General features: G+C 32.6%; 2 protein-coding genes and 3 long non-coding RNA genes across 10 annotated transcripts; 1 reads left to right on the forward strand and 4 right to left on the reverse strand.

The window, feature by feature from the left end:
* The first annotated feature begins 1403 nt into the window (after nucleotides 1-1403).
* LOC109170064 (type IV inositol polyphosphate 5-phosphatase 3-like) lies at nucleotides 1404-10780 on the forward strand. Of its 5 annotated transcripts, none has more exons than XM_019319008.1 (12): nucleotides 1404-1606; nucleotides 3641-3707; nucleotides 3808-3976; nucleotides 4073-4150; nucleotides 4513-4588; nucleotides 4691-4795; nucleotides 5071-5938; nucleotides 7018-7202; nucleotides 8851-8959; nucleotides 9860-10002; nucleotides 10145-10379; nucleotides 10492-10780. In XM_019319008.1, exons 2-12 carry the CDS (start codon nucleotides 3672-3674, stop codon nucleotides 10513-10515), a joined length of 2028 nt encoding a protein of 675 aa, XP_019174553.1. In that variant the 5' UTR covers nucleotides 1404-1606; nucleotides 3641-3671; the 3' UTR covers nucleotides 10516-10780. The 5 variants fall into 5 exon arrangements, with proteins under 5 accessions (XP_019174553.1, XP_019174557.1, XP_019174554.1 ...); XM_019319012.1 differs by having other exon boundaries at nucleotides 3853-3976; XM_019319009.1 differs by lacking the exon at nucleotides 1404-1606 and adding an exon at nucleotides 3099-3337.
* LOC109170074 lies at nucleotides 9157-9576 on the reverse strand. The gene is made up of 2 exons (XR_002052345.1): nucleotides 9319-9576; nucleotides 9157-9223 (listed from the first exon to the last, which is right to left on the reverse strand). It is a non-coding gene; the product is annotated as an uncharacterized LOC109170074 (long non-coding RNA).
* Nucleotides 10781-11306: 526 nt separating the features above from the next.
* Nucleotides 11307-12428, reverse strand: LOC109170071. Of its 2 annotated transcripts, none has more exons than XR_002052341.1 (3): nucleotides 12274-12428; nucleotides 11971-12036; nucleotides 11307-11819 (listed from the first exon to the last, which is right to left on the reverse strand). It is a non-coding gene; the product is annotated as an uncharacterized LOC109170071 (long non-coding RNA). The 2 variants fall into 2 exon arrangements; XR_002052340.1 differs by having other exon boundaries at nucleotides 11307-11822.
* Nucleotides 12429-13333: 905 nt separating this feature from the next.
* On the reverse strand, nucleotides 13334-15011 carry LOC109170072. Its single transcript, XR_002052342.1, has 5 exons — nucleotides 14893-15011; nucleotides 14356-14777; nucleotides 14177-14228; nucleotides 13539-13671; nucleotides 13334-13422 (listed from the first exon to the last, which is right to left on the reverse strand). It is a non-coding gene; the product is annotated as an uncharacterized LOC109170072 (long non-coding RNA).
* A 78-nt stretch (nucleotides 15012-15089) lies between these two features.
* On the reverse strand, nucleotides 15090-19110 carry LOC109169819 (probable leucine-rich repeat receptor-like protein kinase At1g35710). The gene is made up of 3 exons (XM_019318709.1): nucleotides 18622-19110; nucleotides 15225-18333; nucleotides 15090-15117 (listed from the first exon to the last, which is right to left on the reverse strand). The coding sequence occupies exons 1-3, from the start codon at nucleotides 19064-19066 to the stop codon at nucleotides 15090-15092; spliced, it is 3582 nt and encodes a 1193-aa protein (XP_019174254.1). The 5' UTR covers nucleotides 19067-19110.
* Nucleotides 19111-27800: the final 8690 nt, after the last annotated feature.

Here is a 27800-nt window from a genome sequence, read left to right on the forward strand (position 1 = left end):
CCGCGCCCGGCGCCCCCCTTTTTATTTGTTAGCGATCAATCGGAATCCAAGTCAAATTTTTGTTCATTTTTCTTAGCCATTTATAGTGTCCATCCACCAACTTGTCTCTTTGTCAATTCGTTTATTACGTGAAATTCCAAAATTTACATGCATGGGGAAAAGGCGGCCAGTGAGGGATCACAGATGTAAAATAAATAGCAAATATTACTTTTTTGTCTGGACATAATATTTGTTGTTCATGTTAGAGACAAAAAAATGTAACAGTCCATAGGAAGAAAAATGCAACGGTGCAAGATGATTTAATCATATACACGATAGAAACGATCCCATATTAACTTTACAAGTGATTGAAATTGAGCCATATTAAAAAAACTTATGTAACAGATTTGACTGAAAGAGCATTGATAAAAATTAAACTCAGTAATTTTTTAGTACGAGTTGAGAATCATATTCTATATATATCAATATATTCACTCCGCCACCATTTTGGATAACTGCGTAACTCTTATTGTTGAGAAGCAAGCTAATGCGTAACTATTTAGACAAGGGCTACAAGGTGCCAAGAAAGAGTTTAAAGTAAAACATGATGAATTAAAATTAAAGGAGTTAATACCCAATATAGTCCTAGACTATAGTGATTTTACACAATTTAGTCCTAAACGACTTTTTGTGCTCAATTAATTAGTACTCGGCTTTGATGATTTTACATAATTTAGTCATTTTGTTAAAAATTATGTTAGTTGACTATTAGAAATAGGATCATAATGATAATTTCACATTCTTCATCCCATTTGGGATATTCCTCCTTCATTCCCTTATTAAGATCCACGTAGAAATGCAAATTTTTGTACCTAAATCAACTTCAACCCCTTAAGGAATGAAGGTTAGGCAAATATTTATTTCTGTGTGGGTTGAAGTTGCTTTGGGTATAAAAATTTACATTTCTGCATGAATTTTAGTAAGGGGAAGAATAAAGAATCATCCCAAATGGGATGAAGGATAAAAAATTAGTATTAGGATCTTATTTCTAATCGTCAACTAATATAATTTTTAATAAAAGATTAAATTGTGTAAATCATCAAAATCAATAATTAAATTGAGCATAAAAAATCATTTAGAACTAAATTAAGTAAAATTATTATAGTGGAAGACTATATTGATGATTAACTCAAAATTAAAGTGACAACCGATCGGATTAATCTTTTGAGATGAGTTCTTTTACTATTGGAGGGTTAGTGATGAATGTACAAGCACAAACAGACAAACCAACATTGCAAGATTATTTTAAGATAACGAAAAAGGCTAATAAAAGCAGTGTATGCAGTGCACGACAAGTGGCATGATTTTGTTTGACAATATGACCAAGAACAGCCTATAAATTAAGCAACCGGTAACCCATGTTCCTTTTCTCTATCAACAAACCTCACTTTTTTTTATCACTGTACTGCTCTCTGACTCTCAAAGTTTCCCTTTTCCTTCTCAGAAAGAAGAAGCTTCCAAGCAGTAGCAGACGGAGACAAAACAGCCATTGCAGAAATCTGCACATCTTTCCGGCGCCCATCCAATTGTTTGCTCCACCGTACCGGCGGCCTCTCTCGTCTAAAAGGTATGCTTTGTTTATACTTTATAGTTATATATATATAGTACGGTCTCCATAAAACCTAGCTAGATAGCTAGCTACCTTGAATATTATGATTCTCGATCAAAAAGTATGATGAAGCTATATCCATATCCATATGCATATAAAGCGTTATTCTTTTAATCTTTTTTGGTAGTATATATATATGATAACGACATTGGAGAGTTTGTCCTTAGTTTACTAAGGTTTTTATACTGATTAAATTATTATTATTTTTATTATATATACATATCTTAATTTAAAGAACTGTAATTGGCTACATTTGTTTATTACTCTATTAACTTGTTCTTTTAGGTTGCAAAATTAAAGCTAGCCGCATGGCTTCTCTTGGCCTGGCTTGTTCTGTTCTTCTTTTTGTTTTTCTCTTTTTTATTTTAATTATTATATATTTTTACCCTTTTAATGAAAAATAAAATTTGACAGAAATTAATTAATAGATATTTTTGGTTGCTGCACCGCTCAATGGTTGGCTAGAAACAAAGAAAGGATTTTACTATTGTATCCATAACTGGATAACTACTTATAGCTTAGCTGTCTTGAAGACTGGCAATTTGTCTATTATATTCGTGAAAGTCAAATTCAGCATCAAGCTAAGTGATTAGAAAAATTGTTACGCGGAGATCTGTAAAATCAAGTCCAAAACTCTAAAATATAACGACGATATAAAAAAATAAATTAAATCACACATTTAATACATACGAGCTATAACTTTTGACATAATAATAAACACTTGATGCTAACACAATATATTATTGTGTTATATTTAGATATGGTATTAACTAGTTTAGACTTGTGCATATAATAAACATGTCCCATTAAATTTAATGAGTTGAGATTACGTATACTATCATAAATATATGGGTAACTTGTACTGATTTATCTCTTTATAGTACTTTATCGGCTAGAATCATAAGATAAGTTTAACTTTTACCACATATTTTAGTATTGACTGAGAACTTTTATGTGAATACAAAAAAATAAAGATGTAAAATTTTGTGTGTGAATAGTTTAGGTAACTTAAATGCTATTGACAAAAATTACAAAATAGAATAAGGTTAAATAAGTCTCCATGTACATCTACTCCAGACTCCAATATTGGTTCGTGACATACACTTGCATCCTATCTCCCATCCCCAACCATATATATACACACACAATTAACTATTCCTTGATTTTGGTCCTACACCATGTGGTTGATAGCTAGGGACAATTCATTTTCAAAACCGACTCGGAAATGTCAATATGCCATGTGTTCGAGTGAAGATGACAATATAAATTTTATAATATCTCAAAAAAAAATCATAATTTTTTAAAAGCTATCTTTGTTATTGTGGAGTATATGAAAACATTTTGACATTTTGTGTACTTATCATAAAAGAATAATTGAATCTGATTTTGTGACTTAAATTAAAAATGTTAATAAATTTATATCTAAATAGAGTTCAACTTAAATTAATTGGTCGAGGAATCGAGGATGATTCTCCAATTGAATTTAGGTTTTTTCAAGGACCATGAATGTGTGGCTAGCTACTGTCGGTCTGTCTTGTAGCAGAAAAATAGGAAAAAATCAAATATGTTTTTGAGGAAACAAACAAATGTCTAATTTTGGAAAAGAAACCAATTCAATGCATGCCCTTTATGGTGCTTTGACGGCCGAAAACTGAAAGAGAGCTCTGAACTGAAACATCTCCTCCCATGGTAGAGCTTCACACTCTTCATCTTCATGCTAATTTGGCAGATGATTTTTTGATTTTCAACTTCTTTAATTTATTAAATTATTATAGTGTATTTAAATTCTCTAATTGAAAAATTCATCTATCCAATACTGTAGACTAGAACGAGATGTCTCATTTTATTATTTGTTTATTTATTTATTTATGTTGTGTGTGTTATCACTTATCAGAGGGATTGGTGGACTTGTTGTTCCTGCTACTTTAGTATTCACTGTGATTTTATTTTGTATATTTTGGGTGCTGTTTTTTGTTCGGGCTTCTCCCCCAGATATTAGCTTTATATTTATTTTCATTCAAACATGAAGCACAGTTCAAGGCAACAGCGTCAACCCGAGGTAAACTTTTCTCATTTTTCTTACAATTTTATTTTCGGAATTTCGCTTCTTTCTTTCTTTTGGTTTCGTTTTTCCTTGTTTCACCCAAGAGGAAATGCAGAGAAGTTGGGCTGAAATATTGTGTTTCGGTTGCACGTGCCTACAGCTTTTCTGGCCGCGCGTCGTGGTTCGCAAGTTGCTCAACATCAGCGCCCAAGATTCCGATTATAGCGCCGATACTCAATCAGACTCCGACTCCGACTCCCACTCCGATTCCGATCGCGACCAAGGTTGCCTACTTTTTTTTTTTTTTTTTTTTTTTTTAAATAAAGATTATTGCTATAAATATAGTCACTCTGACTTGGTATATTTGGAGTTTAATTTAGATGTCTGTGAGTGGCCAAGGCAGTCGCGGTTTAAGGATGCGAGAGGCGGTGAAGTTGAAAGGGAAGCAGCAGCGAATGGTAATAAGCTTAATTTTGTTCATAAAGCTGTGTGATTAACTTTTTGGTATCTAAGTTATGTTGAAAAGCTACTGTAGATTCAGCTGATGGACTATAGGAATGCATAAGTTGAATTTTATCAGGGAATTTAATGTAAGTCAACCTTAATCGAAGTAGCAAATACAGGGAGAAATGAAGTTTAGCTACTGCGTCTTGACTCTTGATCAGCATATGTGTATCTACTCATTTGAGTTCAAGTGTAATTTAATTGAACTATAACTTTTATTTCTTAAAATTTGTGAAAATGGGTTTCCTGGTGATGCTTTGTATGGTTTTCAATTTGAACTTTGTCTCTCATTTTGAAAGCTTGTTTTGGATCTCAGAAGAAGCTGTTCTCAGGACAAGGAGACGAAAATCAGAGACATTTAGGGCACAGTATATAAACACAAAGGAAATTAGGTATGCATCCTTTGACATTTAGGGATATCTACTGTCAAAGCATTATATGATTGTGTTTGTAAAATGATAACTTAATATGCTTCTGCATGCTTGTTTTACTAGAGTATGCGCTGGCACATGGAATGTTGGAGGAAAAGTTCCTCCTGATGATCTAGATCTTGATGGTTGGTTAGATATTGATGTGCCTGCTGATATTTATGTGCTCGGGTACTTACCAACTTTCTTGAGCGTTTTTCTTTTCCTTGAAGTTTACATGTGAACATTTCATTTTGAATTCCTTCTTAATTTTCCCTTGTTGATTTAGTTGATAATGATCAGTATTCAGTATCTATTATATATGTAGAATCTATACTCTAGATACACTAGGTTCTCAACATCACATATAGTTGGTACATATAGTTTGTTTGTTAATTCAATGCATATATTGCTCTTTGTAAAATGACTTTTAATTTATTTTAACTGCATACAATTTATATCTACAGATTTCAGGAGATCATTCCATTAAATGCTGGTAATATCTTTGGGGCTGAAGATAACCGCCCTATTCCAAAATGGGAGAACATCATCCGAGAAACTCTCAATAAAATCCCTCCTGTAGATAAGTTCAAGTCTTATAGTGAACCTTCCTCTCCATCGAGGTTTAAACCATCTGAAGGTTTCCCTGATATTGAAGAGGAAATTGCACTAGAGTTTGATAGTGATGGTGAGGAGGAAATTGTTCCATTAAATGAAGAATGTAATGAATTTGTTGAAGCCAACAATATAACCATGTCGGGCAACGATACTGTTGTCAATGCTGATGTGTCTGCATCCAGTGGTGGTCATGAGTTGACCATGCCAATCAAAGTGGGGGTTGAGAGGCAATTTTCTTCACCAAAGAGGTTGGATAGGTTGAATTGCTTAAGAACTGAAGAAAGTGAAGAAAATGTAGAGGAAATGAATATTCATTATGACAAGAAATTAACCAAAATGCTTAGTGGAACAGAGAAGATTGGCCTGAGTTGGCCAGAGACACCACTAGATCTTCTACCTCAGTGTGTTTTAGAAAGACCTAATTCCTTTAAATCTAGGAAATCATTTAAGGCTTCATTGTCTATTGGAGCATATGGTTCTTTCAAATCGACCACTTATGGCCAAAATAGAACGCAATCTGATGTGGCTTCACTTGCAAAAATGGATCTTGAATCTTTAATAAACCGTAAAAGAAGGCCATCATATGTGAGGATAATAAGTAAGCAAATGGTTGGCATTTTCTTAACTATATGGGTACGCAGGAGTTTGCGGAAGCATATACAGAATTTGAATGTTTCTACAGTTGGTGTTGGTGTAATGGGCTATATAGGTAACAAGGTTTGTTCTTTCCATAACTCTCAGCTTTTTACTATGCATACTGTGTATGGTAATGTGGTACCATGCTCATCTTTTAGTGCTGAATCAGAAGTTTAGAACAACAGCATCATTTATAGTTTGCACTGATGTTTTCTCACAAAACAACATTTTGTTTTATCACTGCATTGGTTTCATGTAAAGAATAGGGTGCAACGAGATGCTGAATGAGCTAACATTTTTAAGGTGGCATAGTCAATACTTATTTTACTTGTGAGTCAAACTTAATGAAGAAAGCTTTTTCTTTAATTTTAGTAAGTTAGAGCCACATTTTCTCTAGTATGTTTGTTGTGCTTTCCCTTTTTAAATTTAATTAAGCAGTTTGTTTGTATAAGACTAAAAAAAAAAACTATGTTTTGACCTAATATAATTTAGATTTCACACAGATAAAAGATGGTGCAGAACAACAGAAGTGCTAGGGGTTGAATAAGAAATATGATAATGAAATTTGGGGACACCATTCATTATCAATGTGGAAAATAATGAGCTGCTGTATGTTGTGATAAATGAACCATAAGTCTCATTTAAATCCTTTACAGAGTATATAAAGTTGACCTGGAAAGATAGCTTCTAAATTATACTACTTTTTGTTTTTAGAACTTCATTGACCCACTTTCCTAGGAATCTTCTAGGAACATAGCCGTGAACTCTGACATCTCTGAGTTTCTAGTGAACTATTTCTAACAGATATACACTTCCCAACAGGGGGTCAATGAGTTAATACAACTTTAGTACTTTACTGATTCACTCTGATACTCTGGTCTACTACAATGGATCAAACAATCAAATTCAATAAGTTTCTGTTTGTATTTGGAATTAAATTCAACCCTGGTTAAAAGTTTGCACTTCTGTTCTCATGCTTTAATTGCATGAATAAATACAACTTGGGTGCATTCTCTTTTGAGTCACATTGCTAGGTTCTCTAATAAATACAGTATTTGCTAAAATGTTCTTGATAGTGTTAAAAATTCATCATTTGCTTGCTTAGGTTAATAAATTGCTGTATGCAATTCTTTAAAAATGCCAATTCTTCTTTCTTCCAGGGATCAATATCGGTTAGTATGTCTATATACCAGACTTTCTTCTGTTTCATTTGTACTCACCTAACATCAGGTGACAAAGATGCGGATGCAGTCAAAAGAAATGCCGATGTGCTTGAAATTCATCGGAGGACGCATTTTAATACATATTCTAGTACTGGCCTTCCTAAAAGTATAAATGACCATGAGTAAGTATGCTACATCTTTATTCATTCATTTCTCTCTATCAGTAAAATTTTGGTGCTGTTCCATATTTTGTGCTGCTATGAATCAACAATTATTTTATTTTATTTTCTGGAACATTTAGTGAGCGTGAATGCATTTGGGCTTCTGTTGCACAAATCCACAGGTGTACAGGTCAAACAAGTAATAATAAAGAGATAATGAAGTATCTCTCCCACGAGGATTATCTATATCACTAAATAAATACTAAAATTAGAATGCTTTTAAACTTTATTTAAACAAATGAAGACATGAGTTTATAAGAAAATAAATTTAGAACAAATAAAGAAAATAAAAAGAATAAGGAGATTAGAGATAGAGTAACTAGGAAAGAAGATTCTCTACCAAAAAAAAAAAAAGGAAAGAAGATTGATGGATGGATCTAGGGTTTCTAACTTTAACTATGCTATATTATTTACTAGTTTAATTTGTTCCTTAATCTTGCAATTATCAATTGCGTCAATCAAATACAAATTATATTCCCAAGTTGTTTTCACTGTGCAAGGAAGTTATCTATTAATATGATTGCTATACTCCTATGCTAATTAAAGATCAATAGATTCCATTAAAATTAGAAATTCAAGTGTTAGACAGCCTTTGTTTCCTAGCAAATTGTGGGTGGTGAGCTATGGTAAAAAAAATACTGAGTTAATGTCATCTTGAGTTTACTGCAGTCTGTAGCAATCCTTTAACTTCAAGGCTCTTTTCTTTGATTTTAACCTCTGAACTAGGCTTTATATGTCTTCATAAAAGTCATAGGCCTTTAAGCTAGTTTTCCAACACCACTTGAATCACCTGACCGTATGCTAAGATATGCTTGAAACCTATTAGAGATCATTTCTTGCGGGAATAACATATTTTGCTTCTTTTTCTCAACTTCTCCAAACAATTTCCTATAATTGCCAAACCAAACAAAATTCAGTCTCAAGTCATAATAGCGTACAAAAGCAAAGATTTAAAGACAATAGTTTAGGTCTAAAATAAGCATCAAGGGACTTTCAGTTACATGTGACTTGTAGCATGGAATAATATAGTTGTTCAAGGGACAGAAAGAAACTGACTACCTACCTTTTTTTTGGGATGACGAGGGAAACCCACAATCCTTTCAGGTGTAGGTAAACCCCGCCTTGTGACCCTAGCCGGCAAAGGACCACAAGGAAGTAAACCAGCCTAGGTTACCCATAGTTGACCGGCTCAAACCAAGGGGGCAAGGATTCGAACTCGTGACCTTGTGGTTACAAGTATGAATGTCTTGCCATCTTGGCTGGGGTTACTACCTACCTTTTGATTCCTGAATTGTAATCCTTGATTTTGTTTTTTAGTGGAAATTTAATATATTTTTGTGCTTTGCCTCTTTTAGTTGCTTAGTAAACCATATGCCTTTTCCACATAAAAAGTTAAAAGAACAAGAGAGACTTGTAAAGCTATATCCAACTCTAACTTCCAGCTTTCTTGTAATTGGATGAAGAAGAGAGACTTGTAAAGCTATATCCAACCCTTTATGGGGGTTATTTGAGTTATTAATTCCAATGGATGCAAAATCAAAATTAACTCAACTGTCTTTTCTTTTCCCTCCATTTTCTTAAAATTAACAAAAAGCTTATATTGTTGCAGGAGAATAATCTGGCTTGGTGATTTAAATTATCGTATCAATTTATCATATGAAAAAACACGGGAGCTAATATCCAAAAAAGATTGGCCAAAGTTAATTGAAAACGATCAGGTAAATATGGATATATTCCTCATTACACTTTGATTCAACTTCTAGCTAGATAATCAATGTTCTAGGAGAGGCAACCAAAGAATTCATATGGATGTATTTGTTTTATGACTTGATGAAGTTTAATATTTGTTGTGCCTTAGGATTAGAGGAGATAGAACTCTCATATTTCCACTTCTAGCATGTTACAACTTTTTTTTTTCCCATAATCATTAACTTTTAATCAAGAAATGGTTAAAATGGTAAAGAGAATCACTATATGTAAAGCTCCAATAAGGCTATTTGTAAGCACTAAATATAAAAATGCAAAGAAGGAAGTGAAATTGATTTTGAAATAAACATGAGTTTGTTTACTAATTAACTGCTTTAAAAGAGTTAATTAGAATTCAGAAGTACAATTAGTAGCAATTTATTCAAGTATTTGATAATTATTTCCTTATCTAATTTAACTTGCAAGTTTAATACTTAAGATTATAGATCATGATGATTTATCAGACATTTATGGACTAATCCTATAGTAGAGTGAAAATGGTTTTGGGTGGCTTAGTCTAGAAAAACTTGACCTACCTCAGAATGCAATTCTGGATGCTTGACATGGAAATGAAGGACCTGAGTCAATTTAATTGGGTATAGCAACATTTTTCTGGAGTAATTATATATATATAAAATTCCTTTTTGCCTGTTATTCCTGAATATTTTGTTTGACTTTCCTGCCCTCCCTTTGCTGCTCTGGCCTTCAAAATTGTATTTATGTTTTTGGAGGACTAAAATGTTACTGGAAACAGTAAAGCTTGGATTCTACCAATAGAAATTCTGTCAAGGATTTAAGAGAAACTGTAATGATTGCATGATACCTCGTAATAGTTCGTACCATATTGATGAATGCATTATATACTTTTATAGCTCAGCAGAGAGTTCAAGAAAGGGCATGTCTTTGACGGATGGTCTGAAGGTATTCTAAAATTTCCACCAACGTATAAGTATGAGATAAACTCAGATAAATACCATGGAGAGGATCCAAGAGCTGGGAGACGAACTCCAGCATGGTAAGTATCTATTACTTATAAAAAAACGGAAATGAAAATGCATCAGATCTTTCATATTTGCACTTCAATCATATCCCCTCATTGCTTTATGTGTAACTTGTTAAAATGTTTCCATATGACATTATGTTTTTCTCTTTCTCAGGTGTGACCGAATCCTTTCATACGGGAAGGGAATGCGCCTACTAAGCTATAGGAGATCTGAGCTTCAACTTTCTGATCACAGGCCAGTGACAGCAACTTATATGGTAGAGGTCGAGATATTCTCAGCTAGGAAGCTGCAGCGGGCTCTCACCTACACTGATGCAGAGATTGAAAATGAGGAAGTTGTTACAGATATTGGAACTGACTGCAGAATGAGCCGATTGATGACAGAAGAGGTATTGTTGCTCCATCCTGCCCCATCCGCCTTTTGATCTTGTAATGGTTCTGATTCAATACTTGAATGCAATCTAATTTGTTGTATGCTTTCATATTTCATTGTTGATGAAGGATGCTTTATTATGGGGGCGCTAGAGAGGATACCTTTGGGAAGAAGAGAAGATGTTAGAGGTTAGAGGTTGAGGCATCCATGACTCTTTATTCTTGTGATTCTTTTATTTGTGAATGGCTCGTGTTGTATAGTCTTAAGTCTTTTTTTTGTTTGTTTGTTTTGTTGTTGTTGTTGTTGCTGTTGTTGTTGTTGTTGTATATTATTGTTTTTACAATGAAGATCATACAGTGATTTTGCATTTCATGTGATGAAATTCAAGAAATGATTATAGGCCTCGTTAAATTCTTATTTTGAGATCAGATTAAAAACAAGTCAATCTTGTGTGAGACTGTGATACATTTTTTTTAGTTAAATTATAGTATTTTTCTATGAGTGCATAAAAAACTCACTTTTAACTACTTTCTCAATCTATATAGTTATGAACAGATACTGCATTATACAGAGTTAGTAGTACTTAAAATTTAAAAAAAAAAAAAAAAAAACTCACTTTTAATTTATTGATGAAATTGTGGCATGGTGTTGCTCTTAAAGCTAGTGCAATATGGAAAGTTGGGCCAAACTTTGAAGAGTAGGCTTTTAGATTCTCAAGCCTTGAATCATAATTTATCATCCGGCCAGCAACTAAGCATTGATGACCCCATTAGCAACTAATATTACATTTTCTACTTGCATTCTTTTATTTGTAAATGAGTATGTAGATGGAGTTATGTAGTTATTATGTTGATATGTATATATTATCATTAGTGATTATAATTTGAATACCAATGACTTCAAGTGATTATTGGAACAATAAATCATCATCAACATTATAATAAGTAAAAAAGAATTGAAGATGCATATATATTGTTTGTGGAAACGGGAAACAGGATTATCAAAAAGAACATTGAATTCTATGGATTGCAAAGGTACAACATATTTTCACATTAAGAATGAGGCCACAAGACAGCAGCACAGGCCGGAGATCATATTGATGATGCTGTAAGTTCCCATTCATGCAACTTAATGAATAGTTAACTTCTGCTGCGCTTTCTCAATCAGGTATGGTGTTGCTAAAACCTTTGACTTAGGTAGCTTGCATTGCGTGCTTCTATGTAATCTAAGTCCATGTTGTTCACCGATGCCTAAGGTATTACATGCATAATTCTAACAGCTATTAGGTAAATGTGGTATGTAGTTAAGTATATTTGTGTATATATACTCAAATTAAAGGAAACTGGCTCAGTTTTTACCTTTTAGCGATGAGAATGAAAATGTTTTGAGATCTCAAACAATGATTTCTTGATGCCATTGTTGTTGACAATGCTTCTCTGATCCAATTGAACAAGACCTACTGTAGCAAGTTGATTTTATATATATTATTAGCAATATTGAAGAAGCTAAGTTTGCAAATTTTAATTTAGGATATATATGCATGCATGCATGCATGGCTGAAATAATGTTTAGTCTTAATTAATTTATAGTGAGTGCTAATTAATTACCTCTAAAACAGAGCAAAAGCTTCTCTACTTCATCACTGGCATGAAGGGTTGATTGCCTTGCCTTGCCTGCAAAGATTAGTCATGACACAAGCAAAGTAATTATATATATTGTGAATCACACAATAAGTTATTAATACACATTATGCATTATATGCACATATTCTAACTCACTAGCTATATATATATATATATATATATATATATATATATATATATATATATGATACAGTACATACATAGTTAAATTGTACGTTCAGTCGATCAATTTAATTTGTATATTCAAAAGCAAATTAAATTACTTACTTGTTAAAGAGTGGGAGATAACCATGCAGAGATCTCAAATGTAAGTTCTTGATGTCATAGTTGTTGGCGATGGAACTGTTGCTTCTTGATCCAATTGAACAAGATACATACAAATATATGATATCATCAAGTGTTAACAACAAGTCTCAAAGTCCCATTAAAGAAGATCAGAAAAGCTTTTCTATTGTAACATACTACCAAATGCATATATAATGTATATATTCATACCACCTTTTTGTGTCACTGTGTTGTGTGTGTCAAGATTATTAAACTCCTTCAGTTTGGCTGGTGTGGACCTGTTAGTTGCAAGTTGTAGTATCATGTATTAATTAGCTAGTAATACTGAAGAAATTTGAAGCTATCTACCACAATATATAATAAATATAATTAAAGCTGCTCGCTAGCTAGCTCTACATCAAAATTAATTTATAGTACTAAAATCTTCACATACATACCCTGACATTTCCTACTACCCTCTAGGGAGTAGGAAATTCAAGACCAAACAATTGGTTTATTGTGATCTGTGAAAGTGAATTTGAGGAATAATAATATTGCCTTTCTTTGCAGAATCAAGAAGGCAAGCACCCCCAACACCACCGGACATACAACGAAAAAGAAACATCTATCACAATTAAATTTAAGTCTCCCCGAAGACACCCTTCTCCAAAACCGGAGGAGCAAAATTTGTGCGCGAAAGCAACAAGAATCATAAGCTAACTTCTCCACTTATTCATCACCGAGTTGATTGCCTGCACAAATTAGATTATTGATGAAATTTGAAGCAAACACAATTTGTTGTGAAAAATATTATGTATATATACACAACAAGCTTACTTGTTAGAATGTGATAAATAATGTGTATGCCACTGATCAAAATTTGTTGATGCCATAATTGTTGACTTCAAAAAGAATGCTTCTCCCATCGAACAATACATGTATCATGATATCAAATTCTCATTAAAGAAAAACGTCTTTTTGGTTATAACTAGTAAAGGTAAAACACACACACACACACTCATAGTGTTACTAACCTGGATCTGATCTGATCTATTCCAAGCTAAGAATGAATCCAAGGCATGCATGCCTGAGAAGCGTTGGTGTGGTTTTTGCAGATCGAATTGGAACATTCATAATCCCAGAAAAAGGCTTCTGATAGTAGGAAAGAAGACTAATTTGAACACAATAACACAGCTTGATCAGGGAGTAAGATATTGAAGATATATAGATAAGAATAAGATGGAAAACCTTATAAGAAACTAACTTACAATCATATATAGTAGAGAGAGATTCTTGAATTGGGTGAAGCAGAACAGATCAGATCACATCAACTTCTAGTGCTAGCACCTCCAAAACTATACACATCACATTTTTCGGTGATCTCCATAGTATAAGCGAACTCTACCAAAATACAAAGGAAATTGGAAGAAAATAAGAAGAAAGAAGAGAGCATATATGTAAACTGGATTACCTATATATGTTAAGCTTGGGAGAAAAAATGGTGCAGACACGTGACCTTCATTCTAATGCACCAAGAAAAGTTTGTATATATATATAATCAAGGAAATGTACTACTAGCTTACTTGTTAGATTGAGAGTACTAGTTATCTCGAGATCTCAAACAGAATTTCTTGATTGAGGTCATAGTGTTGAGAATCCGTACTGATACTTCTCCAATTCAACAAGACATACTATATCAATGGTGAAAAGACAATGATTTGGTGATGCATGCATGCATACATAATTCTGTGCATCATATCCATCAGCAAGCTAAGCTAGCTTCTGTACTTCATCACTATTGACTGCCATTGTTTGATTGCCTAAACAGATTAGGATAATGCACACAATTATTAAAGTTTGAAACCCTAGCTAGTTTGGTGTGATAATAGTGTCTGTTACAAATTACCTGGATCTGATCTATGTTAGTTGTATTCAATTCCAAGCAAAGAATCCAAGGCCTGGCATGAATAAAACTTTTTGACATGATGAAAAGTTCTGAAAGAAAATATAGCTAGCATGCATGCATTAACTCATGAACAAAATAAAGCTTTGCATTTTACTAAAATATAATCTTCACATACATACCCGGCCTGGCATGAATAAGACTTCAACCTACTCTACCCTCTAGGGAGTAGGAAATTCAAGACCGAACAATTGGCTTATTGTGATCTGTGAAAGTGAATTTGAGGAGGAATATTGTCTTTCTTTGCTTAGCAACACAGAAACCTGTCGCATGCTTGGACGACATTGTGGATTCATATTTAAACATGCAATTGCTATCTTGGCAACCAAAATCAACTCTTCCGCTGCTTCCTGCTTTGTTGGAGTAGAGAGTCGAGAATCCAACACATCTTTTAAAAGTAGTATTCCATGAGCGGTTGAGGTTGGGGATGAAAAAATGGACGTAATGAGGTCACCTGGATGTTTACCCATAATCACTTCTAGTGCTAGTACTCCGAAGCTATACACATCACACTTTTCCGTGACCTCCATAGTATAAGCAAACTCTACCAACAAAAGAAATTGAAATAAAATAAGAAGAAAGAAGCTAAGAGAGCATATAATTATATTAAACTGGATTAACTATGTTAAGCTTGGGTGAAAAAATAATATATGGTATACCTGGAGCTGCATAGCCAAATGTTCCTGCAAATGAAGTCCAATTTGATGAATGAAGACTCAATATTCTTGCTGTTCCGAAATCAGACACGTGAGCTTCATATTCACAATCAAACAAAACATTCTTTGATGATATATCCCGATGTACGATTGGTGGTAAACAATCATGGTGAATATACGATAAAGCATTAGCCACAGCTTTAACCACATTTACCCTCTTCGTCCACCCTAATTCCATGGCCTTTTCACTATCATTTAATATGTGTGCTAGGCTTCCCCCTTCCAAGTACTCATAAATTAAGAATGTATTTCTCTCACTAGCACAAAAACCATACAGTTTCACAATATTTCGATGTCTAACCTCTGTTAAAGTGCGAACCTCATTTGAAAAACTTTCAAGTTCACATCGTTCGTCTTCTTGCCCAATCGCATGAAACCTCTTTATAGCAACAATTTGGCCACTTGGTAGCTCAGCCCTATAAACACTTGCATGCCCTCCTTCACCAATGCAATATATTGAATCAAAGTTCCCAGTTGCCTCGATGATGCTTTCATATGCCATATTTCCGTCAAAATTCAATATTGTCAACACATGTTTAGTAATTCCCCTTGGCTTTTCTCTAATATTGCTCCTTGACCGAAGAATTAATAGGAAAAGAATGCTAATAATCATAGACAAACTTCCAAATGTTAGTAGTATGATTAAGAGCAAATTTCTTCTCTGATGATGATCTCTTTGATTGTTTGAGGAGCAAGGCTCGAAGCCAGAATGGTTCCCGCAAAGACCTTTATTATTTCTCAAGGCATCATACGGAGCTTCCTGAAATACTTTTGTGTTTGGGATGGGACCTTCCAACCGATTGTATGATACATCAACACATATCAAACCCAAAGATTGACCAAGACTAGAAGGGATATGTCCTGACAAATTGTTGTGTGATAAGTTCAATATTTGTAAACTTGTTAGTTCGTCAAATTGCATTGGTATGTGACCAGAGAGCATGTTGTGACTTAGATCAAGGCTTTCAAGCGATTTCATGTTTCCCATACCATAAGGAATCTCCCCAACAAACATATTTTTACTCAAATTCAAGTCTATTAACACTTGACCTCTTTCAAAGTACTCCTCCGGAAGCAATCCAGCAAAATTATTTGCGGCTATGCTGAAGTTCAAAAGTTGAGGTAATTTCCCAATTTCTAGTGATATGTTGCCTGAAAATCTGTTGTTATCCAACTTAAGGATAGTTAACAATGTCAGGTTTTCCAAAGCCTTAGGAATCATTCCAACTAGTTTATTTGATGAGAGATCAATAATACCAATCTGAGAGGCATTGCTAAGATTTGGTGGGAGTTTTCCAGAAATTCTGTTCATTGAAATCTTCAAAGTACCAAGTTTTGGGCAATTTCCCCAACTAGAAGATAGATGGCCATAGAAAGAATTGTTATTCAAATTAATGTAGTTTAGGTCCGGATAAACTCCGAAATCTTCAAAGATGTCTCCTGAGAATTGATTGTTTTCAAGATGTACTCTGAGAAGAGAGGTGCAATTTTTCAGTGTTTTGAGAATCTTTCCTATGAAGTTATTGTTTTTGACAGCCAAATATTCTAGTGCATGACCAAAGCACAAATTTTCAGGCAATTGACCAAAGAGGTGATTATCTGATAAATCAAAGTAAACTAAGAGAGTCAGGTTATTTAACTCTGAAGGAATGCTGCCATTCAGTTCATTATTCCTGAGAAACAATTTTGTTAATTTCCATAACTTCCCAATTGAAGTAGGGATTTGACCTTTGAGATTATTTGAGTCCAATTCCAAATCAACAAGAGAAGTTAACAATCCAATTTCTTGAGGAATTTGACCTGAAAGTTGATTCTCAAATAGATGTAGAGTTGATAAACTTCGTAAGTTCCCAATTGAAGTAGGGATTTGACCTTCAAGATTATTTGAGCTCAAATCCAACTCAACAAGAGAAGTTAACAACCCAATTTCTTGAGGAATGTAACCTGAAAGTTGGTTCCTCCATAGATAAAGAGTTGTTAGATTTTGCAAGTTCCCAATTGAAGTTGGGATTTGACCAGTGAGATTATTTTTTTCCAATTGTAAATCAACAAGAGATGTTAACAACCCAATTTCTTGAGGGATGTGGCCTGAAAGTTTGTTCCCCCATAGATAAAGGCTTGTTAAATTTTGCAAGTTTCCAATTGAAGTAGGGATTTGACCTGTGAAATTATTTGAACCCAATCCCAAATTAACAAGAGAGGTTAATCGTCCAATTTCTTGGGGAATGTTGCCTGAAAGTTGGTTCCGAGTGAGATATAGGGTTGTTAAAACTTGCAAGTTCCCAATTGAAGTTGGGATTTGGCCAGTGAGATTATTTGTGTATAATTGCAAAACAGTAAGAGATGTTAACAACCCAATTTCTTGAGGAATATAGCCTGAAAGTTGGTTCTCAAAGAGATAAAGGGTCGTTAAATTTCTCAAGTTCCCCATTAAAGTAGAGATTTGACCTATGAGATTATTTGAGGATAATCCCAAATTAACAAGAGACTTTAACATCCAAATTTCTTGAGGAATGTGGCCTGAAAGTTTGTTCCCCCATAGATAAAGGGTTGTTAACTTTTGCAAGTTTCCAATTGAAGTAGGGATTTGACCTGTGAAATTATTTGAACCCAATCCCAAATTAACAAGAGAGGTTAATCGTCCAATTTCTTGGGGAATGTTGCCTGAAAGTTGGTTCCGAGTGAGATATAGGGTTGTTAAAACTTGCAAGTTCCCAATTGAAGTTGGGATTTGGCCAGTGAGATTATTTGTGTATAATTGCAAAACAGTAAGAGATGTTAACAACCCAATTTCTTGAGGAATATAGCCTGAAAGTTGGTTCTCAAAGAGATAAAGGGTCGTTATATTTCTCAAGTTCCCCATTAAAGTAGAGATTTGACCTATGAGATTATTTGAGGATAATCCCAAATTAACAAGAGACTTTAACATCCAAATTTCTTGAGGAATGTGGCCTGAAAGTTTGTTCCCCCATAGATAAAGGGTTGTTAACTTTTGCAAGTTTCCAATTGAAGTAGGGATTTGACCTGTGAAATTATTTGAACCCAATCCCAAATTAACAAGAGAGGTTAACCATCCAATTTCTTGGGGAATGTCGCCTGAAAGTTGGTTCCTAGTGAGATCTAGGGTTGTTAAAACTTGCAAGTTCCCAATTGAAGTTGGGATTTGGCCAGTGAGATTATTGGTGTATAATTGCAAATCAACAAGAGATATTAACAACCCAATTTCTTGAGGAATATGGCCTGAAAGTTGGTTCTCAAAGAGATCAAGAATTGCTAAGTTTCTCAAATTTCCAATTGATGTAGGGATTTGACCAGTGAGATTATTTGAGGATAATTCCAAATAAACAAGAGACTTTAACATCCAAATTTCTTGAGGAATGTGGCCTGAAAGTTTGTTCCCCCATAGATAAAGGGTTGTTAAATTTTGCAAGTTTCCAATTGAAGTAGGGATTTGACCTGTGAGATGATTTGAACCCAATCTCAAATAAACAAGAGAGGTTAACTGTCCAACTTCATGGGGAATGTTGCCTGAAAGTTGGTTCCTAGTGAGATCTATGGTTGTTAAAACTTGCAAGTTTCCAATTGAAGTTGGGATTTGGCCAGTGAGATTATTTGTGTATAATTGCAAATCAACAAGAGAAGTTGTCAATCCAATTTCCTGATGAATGTGACCAGAAAACCAATTTTGATAGAGATACAAAGTTGTTAAATTTTTTAAGACATGCATTTCTTTAATAAAAGAAATGCTACCATGAAAAGAGTTGTTGGAAAGATCAATGACTTGTAAATGCGGTAAGGATGATAAACTCATATCTTGAAGTGTACCTTTTAACCCATAACTTGAAAGGTTTAGGCTTGTAATGCTTTGGCCACCATCGCAAGCAATACCAGTCCAATTGCAAGGATCGCTACCAACAACCCATGATGTGAGTAGGGATTGGCTTCTAAGGTCAAGGCTTGACTTCCATGTTAAAAGAGCTCCTACTTCATTTGGGACTTGCAAGTGGTTTGGAGAAGAAAAAGGAAGGGCGGTTGTGGTAGAAATGAGGGGAAGGAGGCGTATAATAGTAAGGAATTGGAGTAGGAATTGGAATAGTTTGTATGCAGGAGGAGACATTGTGATGTTGATAATAAAGGGATATGAGGGAGGTGGTATATATTTACGTATATAGAAAGAGGGTAGGATATATATAGGTGCAATGGTTGTGAGTAAAATAATTGGGATTATATTTTTATATACTTCTATGTATGATGTAGTCATCAATAATCTTATATTTAGCGTTTGGTGTCCAATATCGCCAGTGGCAGTGGCTGCCCACACAAGTCTTCTTGAGCAAATATTTCATTGATTACTCAAGTTTTCTAATCTGCCCATCCATTTGTATATAAATTAAATTAAGTGAAAAAAGTTTTTTTTTTTTTTTCTTTTTTTTGTTCTTAAGTTATAAGATGTGGTCATGCTCACTTTTAATTCCTAAGCTATCATTAGCATTGGAATTTCCGTTCCTTTACTAACAAAAAGAGTTAGGGACGAAATTTATAATTTTAGTATAGTTTAGGGACAAAAAGTGCAATGCTAATGACAACTTATGGACGAAAAGTGAGCATGACCAACACTTCGGGACGAATTCTACAATTACCATATAACTTAGAGATCGAAAAGTGCAATTTTTCATTAACTTAAATTAGAATAGAACAAACCGTACTATGTTTGGCCCACGGAATAGATTTTGAAATAATAAAAATGTTCTTCTATAAGGAATATAATAGAATATAAGAATTTTATTCTATTGTTTGGTTCATTGGCAAAATAGACTTCAAATTGTATTACAGTATTTAATTAGTTTAATGTATACAAATGAAATATGCATTCAAAAGACATACGAGTTAATACCATATAGGATCCTTCAAATATAGTGATTTTGTTACGTTTAGTCTTAAACTTTCAAATTGATTATCTGTGGTCTTTCAACTTTCAAATTGTTGTCATTCGTGGTCCAATTGAAGTCGCATTTGGATCTTTTTCTCGAGCACAATATATGAGTCTCCATAGTCAATTGCAGTCTTTGCGCATGTGGGATTCCACTACGGGTGAATATCTTGGCAAAGTTAATATTTTAATTGAACTTAGCACGATGATTTCCGGCCTCATAGACTACTAAAGAACCTAAAGTAGACCAAGTAGTAAAAAATAAATAATTTTACCATTTGTACTCATACTTCCAACATTTATAAAAAGTATGTTAATTGAATTATTAAACAAACAAAATCTTTCTTACAACTAACACAATAGAGGAAAGAGAAACTATTACTACATATCATGTAAGTAACGAGACTTTGAAAAAATATATTAATTACACACATTTTACATGTTTAATGATTTAATTACATATTTAAATTCAGTGACCTAAAATGAAGTAGAATTAAAATTTCATGAAAAGACAATTACTAAAAGGATGAATTTCATTATTTGGTTGGTGGAAAATTAATTATTGAGAATACTAATTATATTGTTTGATTAGAATTGAAATTGTAAGTAATAACGAGTATAAATACATGTATACCCTTACAAATTAATAAGAGTAATATAATTAAAAAAACAAGGGTAAAATAGTCAAACCCTATCACTTTTTCTTCTCATCTCCCATGGAAAACAAAATCCTTGATCCAACCAAGGATTTTGTTTTCCTCAAATTTGAAGAATTCATTTTCCAGTGGAAAATGAATTCCATGAACCAAACACACAAAAAAAAAAAAAAAACATTCTCCTCCACTTGAAAATATCTTCTTTTGGAAAACATTTTTCATGAACCAAATATCCCCTTAGGGTGTGTTTGGTTCCAACATAGGAATCAAAATCAGAGTGAGAATCAAATACATAGTGATTAAAATGAATTTTGGTGAAAGTATTTTGCATGTTTAATTTGATAGTTGGGTGGTATTGGAATGATTATCAATATTGATGTTTTATTATGCATAATCATATAATCAGATTACAGATTTTAAAAATATAAAAAACAAAAAACAAAAAATTATGACAATTTATCTTGGCGATGAATTGTGTGGGCAATGCAAGAAGGGACTCAATAAAGTGATGAGAGATGAGTGAGGAGGCGATTAAATAAAGAGGGATAAGGTTGAATTAACAGAATGATACCTGATTTAAATTAGATAATGACTTTTATAATTATATGATAATCAAATCATATATTTGTGTTTTAAAAAATTATCAACCACCACACTATATAAGATTCTCATCCTCATTCCTGATATTTAACCTCATCATAAACCAAACACACATTCCTACAATATTCTCTATCGCAACTCGCAAGGCATTTATTAACCTCTACTGTGTCTATCTCACCCTTATCTTTTTTGAAATCAAACAAAACAGCTTTCATTAACCAGAGGAGTTCAGCGACACAAAACCAGAAATACAAGGAGGCAAAAACTCAGAAAATTCAAACACCTCACCCTTATCTTCAACAACAAGAATTTCACCCCTTACCCTTTGATTGATATATTATACCTACGACCCGACCCGGGGTAGCAACGCGGATCCGGAACATCACGGTAGAGCCCAGGAGCAACATGGACCCGGGGCACCACATTGGAGCCCAGGAGCAACACGGACTCGGGGCACCACATTGGGTCCAGGAGAAACACGGACCCGGGGCACCACGTTGGAGCCCAAGACCAACACGAACCCGGAGCACCACGTTGGAGCCCAAACACCCGACCTACGGCACCATGGAGGTGCCCCGACCTGATCCGACCTACGTGGGGCTCGGGTCGGGGAGCTCGGGACCCGACCCGACCTGGTCCACCCGGGTCGGTCAAAGTGGTGATCCAACCACCCCCGATTTAGGGGGAGGCGGTTGGGGGATTTGGCTTGTATAAAAACCCCCCTCCTTATCCTAACAAGGGGCATTCATTTTACGTTAAATAATTATTACACACTTTGTCTTACCGAATCTCTGTAATAGCCAATTTCTACGGCAATTAATATAATATACGGTCTCACGGCATTTGTTATATCGTTCTATATTATTTATATATTATTCATATAACGTTGTTATCCGGGTTTAATAATTCGGACCACCCCGAATTAATTAAATCCATCACCCTTTGTTCTTGTCCTTCTCAACACTCAAGTCATTTTCTCGTTAGCAAAAAAACAAGACTCTTGCATTTATTTGGTCCACTACTTTTATTTTTTAATCAAGCCAGTAAACAGTATATTAATAATATATGTATTATTTATCTTCACTTTATAATCTATAAACTGAGCGCTTGCAGAAAAAAAAAAAAAACAAAAAACAAAAAAACAAAACAAAAAAAAAAACAAAAGGAGACAGGACATAAACAATTTGGTCATATTTTTTATTCTCTGAGAACCAAACAAGGGGATTTTTTTTTATTTTTTATTTTTTGAAGTAAAAAAATGGTAGGCATTTACCCTGTTTGGTCCACTACTTTTATTTTTTAATGGGAAAATAACACCCGAGTTATATACTTATAACACTTTTTCTTCATAAATTATTCAAGTAGTTATTTTTTCACATGAAATGTTAAATTGACATATTTACCCTTGAATAAATATTTCATTAATTTTTCTTCTCCAACAAATTATGACCACAATTTGGTTCAAACCCGATATTTGGAGTTATTTAAAATCACAAACCGGAACGACCAGTTCATGTTCCGAACTGGAAAAAAATACATTTATTATTGAATTTATACTATTTTAAAATAAAAAATAAAATTTTAAAATAAAGATGGTTCAAAATCGAGAACTGGATCTGGAACTTCCGATTCACGGTTCAGAATTCAGTTTTTTTGATTCATAATTTTAATAAACTGAAATCCAAATATTGGGTTCTGAATTTGAATCATACTCGAAAATTTTTAATTCGATTGCTACAGTGTCCGGTTCAGTTCGAATCGAACTGTAATCATCCCTATGTATACCCAATAATTTGTTGGAGAAGAAAAAATAAATAAAATGTTTACTTTAAGGGTAGAAATGTCAATTTAATATATCTGGAGGGAAAATTGCCACTTTTAGAATAATTGAGGAGCTAATGTGCTTACATGAATAATTCAGGAGAAAAATGTGCTATAAGTATATAACTCAGAGGAAAAAAATGTCATTTTTCCTTTTTTAAATCAAGACAATAAATAGGATATTAATAATATATGTACTATTATTATGTACACTAGTAATTCACCCGCGCGATGCACGGGAAAAATTATGTTATTATAAATATAAATAACAAATAGAAAAATTAAAATATTTTAAATTGTTTAATATAATAATATTTTTGAGCTTCCATATATCAAGTAATTATTATTTTTATAGAATACAAAATTACAATTAAAATTAAAATTTTATATGGTTAATATAATCTCTAATTATGTGCATATTCAAATAAACTTATAGAGAAAATTTACATAATTACATTGATTTATTCTATTCCATCTATATTATAATTTTCACAATACGAATAATAACTAAGATAATTACATTTGGAAATCAAATTTCAAATTTTGTATGAGTAAATTTAAACTCTAATTGAACACATTTTTTATATGATTATATAATATATAGCTATTTTATTTTTCAAAAGTACATTTTTTATATGATTATATAATATATAGCTATTTTATTTTTCAAATGTTATGCTTTTTTTTTTTTATATATATAATAAAAGATGTTGTGGCATTGATTGTAACATTAATTACTTCCCAAACCATATAGCTTTATTATAGTTAAGATTAAGATAATATATGTACTATTTATCTTCACTTTATAATCTATAAACTCAGCGCTTGCAGAAAACTAAAAATAAAAAATAAAAAATAAAAGGAGACAGGACATAAACAATTTGGTCATATTTTTTATTCTCTGAGAACCAAACCAGGGGATTTTTTTTAAAAGTAAAAAAAAAAATAGTATGTATTTACCCTGTTTGGTAACATAGTCAGCTTGTCAGTCAATTTTGACTTGTTTTCTTTGATTAAACAGTCAATATGAATGTTTAGTGGTAACAATTTATTGCTACAAAACGCTAAAATTCAAAAAGTTGTAATGAACATTATTTTTGTTATTAATTTAGTTAAACTTTTTATAATTAATAAGCAATGTTTTATTAGTTAATGTATTTATTTTTATTATTAGCTATTCAAAAATTTGTCCTCATTATTTTGAGATGTTTATAATTTTTTTTTCTCACAGATGTATCAACTTTTATTACTTTATTATCTAAAATAACATTTAAATATTTTTATGATTATTGTCAAAATTGGCATCTAATTTCTTTACTAGAATTTGATACTTAATTGATAGATAGAAAAAATATATTCTTATCAATACTTGTTCATCTGCGAACCAATTAAAGAGTGATTTAATAAGTTGAATAGTTTTCTCTGATGCATTTGTTTAGGAACAATGAAATGAATATTTGAATGGAAATATGCATGAATCGATGACTTAGTCCTGACAATAGCTTTCTATTAAAATTGTCCACAAAATTATTGTACCAAATTTTCACATAATACAATTTTATGATTGACGACGATCTCTCTTAACTTGACAATAGCTGTTATTAGAATTGTCCACAAAATTATTGTACAAATTTTCACATAATACAATTTTATGATTGACGACGATCCTTCTTGACAATAGTTGATATTAGAATTGTCCACAAAATTATTGTACAAATTTTCAAATAATACAATTTTATGACTGACGACGATCCCTCTTGACAATAGCTGTTATTAGAATTGTCCACAAAATTATTGTACAAATTTCTATATAATACAATTTTATGATTGACGACGATCCCTCTTGACAATAGCTGTTATTAGAATTGTCCACAAAATTATTGGACAAATTTCTATATAATACAATTCTTGAAAACAAGTGTATGGAAAGTTTGGTGGACCAAACTCAAACGTGAACTTAAAAACTAGACTTTTTTTTTTTTGGGATAAAGTACAGATAAGCCACTGAACTATTTGGGAAATAGCAATTAAACCATCCAACTCAAATAACCTCCAAATAAGCCATTGAACTTACAAAAAAAGAGCAATTAACCTTTTTAACAGGTTAACTTACCTTTTTGCTGACTAGATTACCACATATTTATTTATTTATTTTATTTATTATTATTATTATTATTATTATTATTATTATTATTATTATTATTATAAATTTAGGGGTGTTCATTCGGTTAACCGAACCGATTTTTTTTTGCTTTAACCATTAACCGAACCAAAATTTACTCTACCGAATTGACCGAACCGAACTTTTTTTTGGTTAATCGGTCGGTTAACCGATTAACCGAAATTTTTAACCCTAAAATTTAAAATCCATAAAATAATTCCTAAAATAATAATTCCAATTAAAATAAAATACATATCATAATAAATTCAGATTATTATTTATTCTATTTGACATTTTGACTATTTATGATTTTAGTAATTATATATTTAATATTTAATATATTATATTATATATATATATTCCAAAATTCGGTTAACCGTTCGGTTAATTCGGTTAACCGACAATTTCGAACCGAATTAACCGTTAACCGAATTTTAGAAAAACCTTTAACCATTAACCGAACCGAAATATTTCGGTTCGAAAACGGTTAACCGAATTTCGTCGGTTCGGTGGTTAACCAAAATTTCTCCCAAATTTGCACACCCCTAATTATAATCTACCTGGATTATATAGCTCCTTACTGTCGAGCTCTTCGCTCATTCTTTCCCTTTTTCTTCATCCGAATAATGAATTCTTTCACTATTTTGGATTGGATTAACACTAAAGACTTGCGTAATACAATTGCGAATTATTTTTGAAATTATGTTGGTGGTGCGATTGTGAATCCTTTCACTGTTTCGATGAGAATTAATACAAAGGATTTGTTTTTTGAAAAATTAAACTCTTCTTGCTTTCGCGGCAATGTGTTTGTAATACTTGATGGCCCTCTTTGTACCATTAAAATATTAAAATGCATGGGAGGTGCTTTTTAGATTGGAAAAGATTTGAACTCTTTGTTGACTAGTGTCCACATGCTTCCTGGACAAGGCAGTACAGACATGACTACCCGCTTCAAGCTTTGGTTATCCATTTTCCACGGTGACCGGAGGAAATGGAGCTTTTGTTCCCAGGTTGGTTTTATATATAAAAAAAAATGCGGTTTGCATTTTGCGAGATGGTGGCTCGCTCCTCTTCCCAGGTACGTGATTTTTAATGGATCCTTCATGCGACCACAAATATGGTTCCAGCAAGGAGTTATCTTCATCTGATGTTGAGTGGGTTACTGGGTGTGCTTTCTTCTGCTAGTCTTAAGGTGTTTATGCTCACGACCAAGAATGTGTGTTGATGGCGGATTCAAGATGTTCCGGCATGGCCGAGTTCTGCCGGTGGGTGTGCTGTTTACAAATGATTAATAATAATAATAATAATAATAATAAATCAATAAATAAATAATAAAATCCATATGTGGCAATCCAGTCAGCAAAAAGGGTAATATAACCTGTTAAAAATGTTAATTGATCTTTTTTTCCAGGTTCAATGGCTTATTTGAAGGTTATTTGAGTTGGATGGTTTAATTGCTGGTTTTCAAATAGTTCAGTGGCTTATTTGTACTTTATCCCTTTTTTTTTTTAAACAACTAGACTTTGATTATGAGGCTTAGTTTTATTTTAGAGTTTATTTTAAATGTGATTTTTTTATTAAAGAGAAAATTTATTCCCAAAAAATATATATTTTTATTTGTCTTTAAAAGGTTTTTTTTTTTTTTTTTTTTTTGGGGGGGGGGGGGGGGGGGGGAACTATTGACCCTCGTTGGGGTTTGAACTTATGACGTCTTATATAAGAAAGTCACAATTATACTGTTTGACCACAAATGATTTAATTTTTTTTTGTTTGGAATGATTTTGCTTGTAAAAATTTAATCAGACTTCATCATACTGCATTTAAGGGCAAATTATTTTGTGGACCCGTGTCTAAATGGTCACAATTTACCTTTTAAAATTTCGCAATTTATATACTACAAACACACAATGTTAACATATATGTAATTTGATTACCTTGTTTTGTATTATCAAGTTCATTTCAAATACTGTCGTCACACAATATTAACATATTATGATTTGATGACCATGTATGACATTCACAAATTCTCTGTGTTTTGACTTAGAAACACAATTTATATTGTAGAAGTTCACAATTATAATACTAAAAATACACAATTTATAACACGTCATATATATTATGGGATTATACACAACCAAATATCAATATTCGTAATCATTCCAATTCCACCCTACCACCAAACATGCAAAATCCTTTCACTAAAACCCATTAACATTACAAGTATTTAATTCTCATTCCGATTTCAATCCCCATGTACGAACCAAACACACCCTAAAAACTAGACTTTGATTATGAGGCTTAGTTTTATTTTAGAGTTTATTTTAATTGTGATTTTTTTATTACAGAGAAAATTTACCTTTATTTGTTTTTGAAATGGATTTTTTTTTCGGAGTTCTATATATTGGGCTTGTTGAACCTGTGACATCCCATTTAAGAAAATTACAGTTATGCTGCTTAACCGTAAGTGCTTTAATTTTTCTTTTTTCTGGAATGATTTTGCTTGTAAAAATTTAATCACACTTCACCATACTGCATTTAATTAGGGCATATATTCTATTTTTATTTTTATATCAAAATTAAATAAGACTTTTGAAATTCATTTTGATTGGTTGATATATATTTTTGAAATATAATCAAGGCCCCCACCACGGGTTAATTCAATCATATGACAATTCATTTGGAA

Source organism: Ipomoea nil, unplaced genomic scaffold, assembly GCF_001879475.1.
Source record: "Ipomoea nil cultivar Tokyo-kokei standard unplaced genomic scaffold, Asagao_1.1 scaffold3321, whole genome shotgun sequence".
In the NCBI taxonomy this organism is placed as follows: Eukaryota; Viridiplantae; Streptophyta; class Magnoliopsida; order Solanales; family Convolvulaceae; genus Ipomoea; species Ipomoea nil.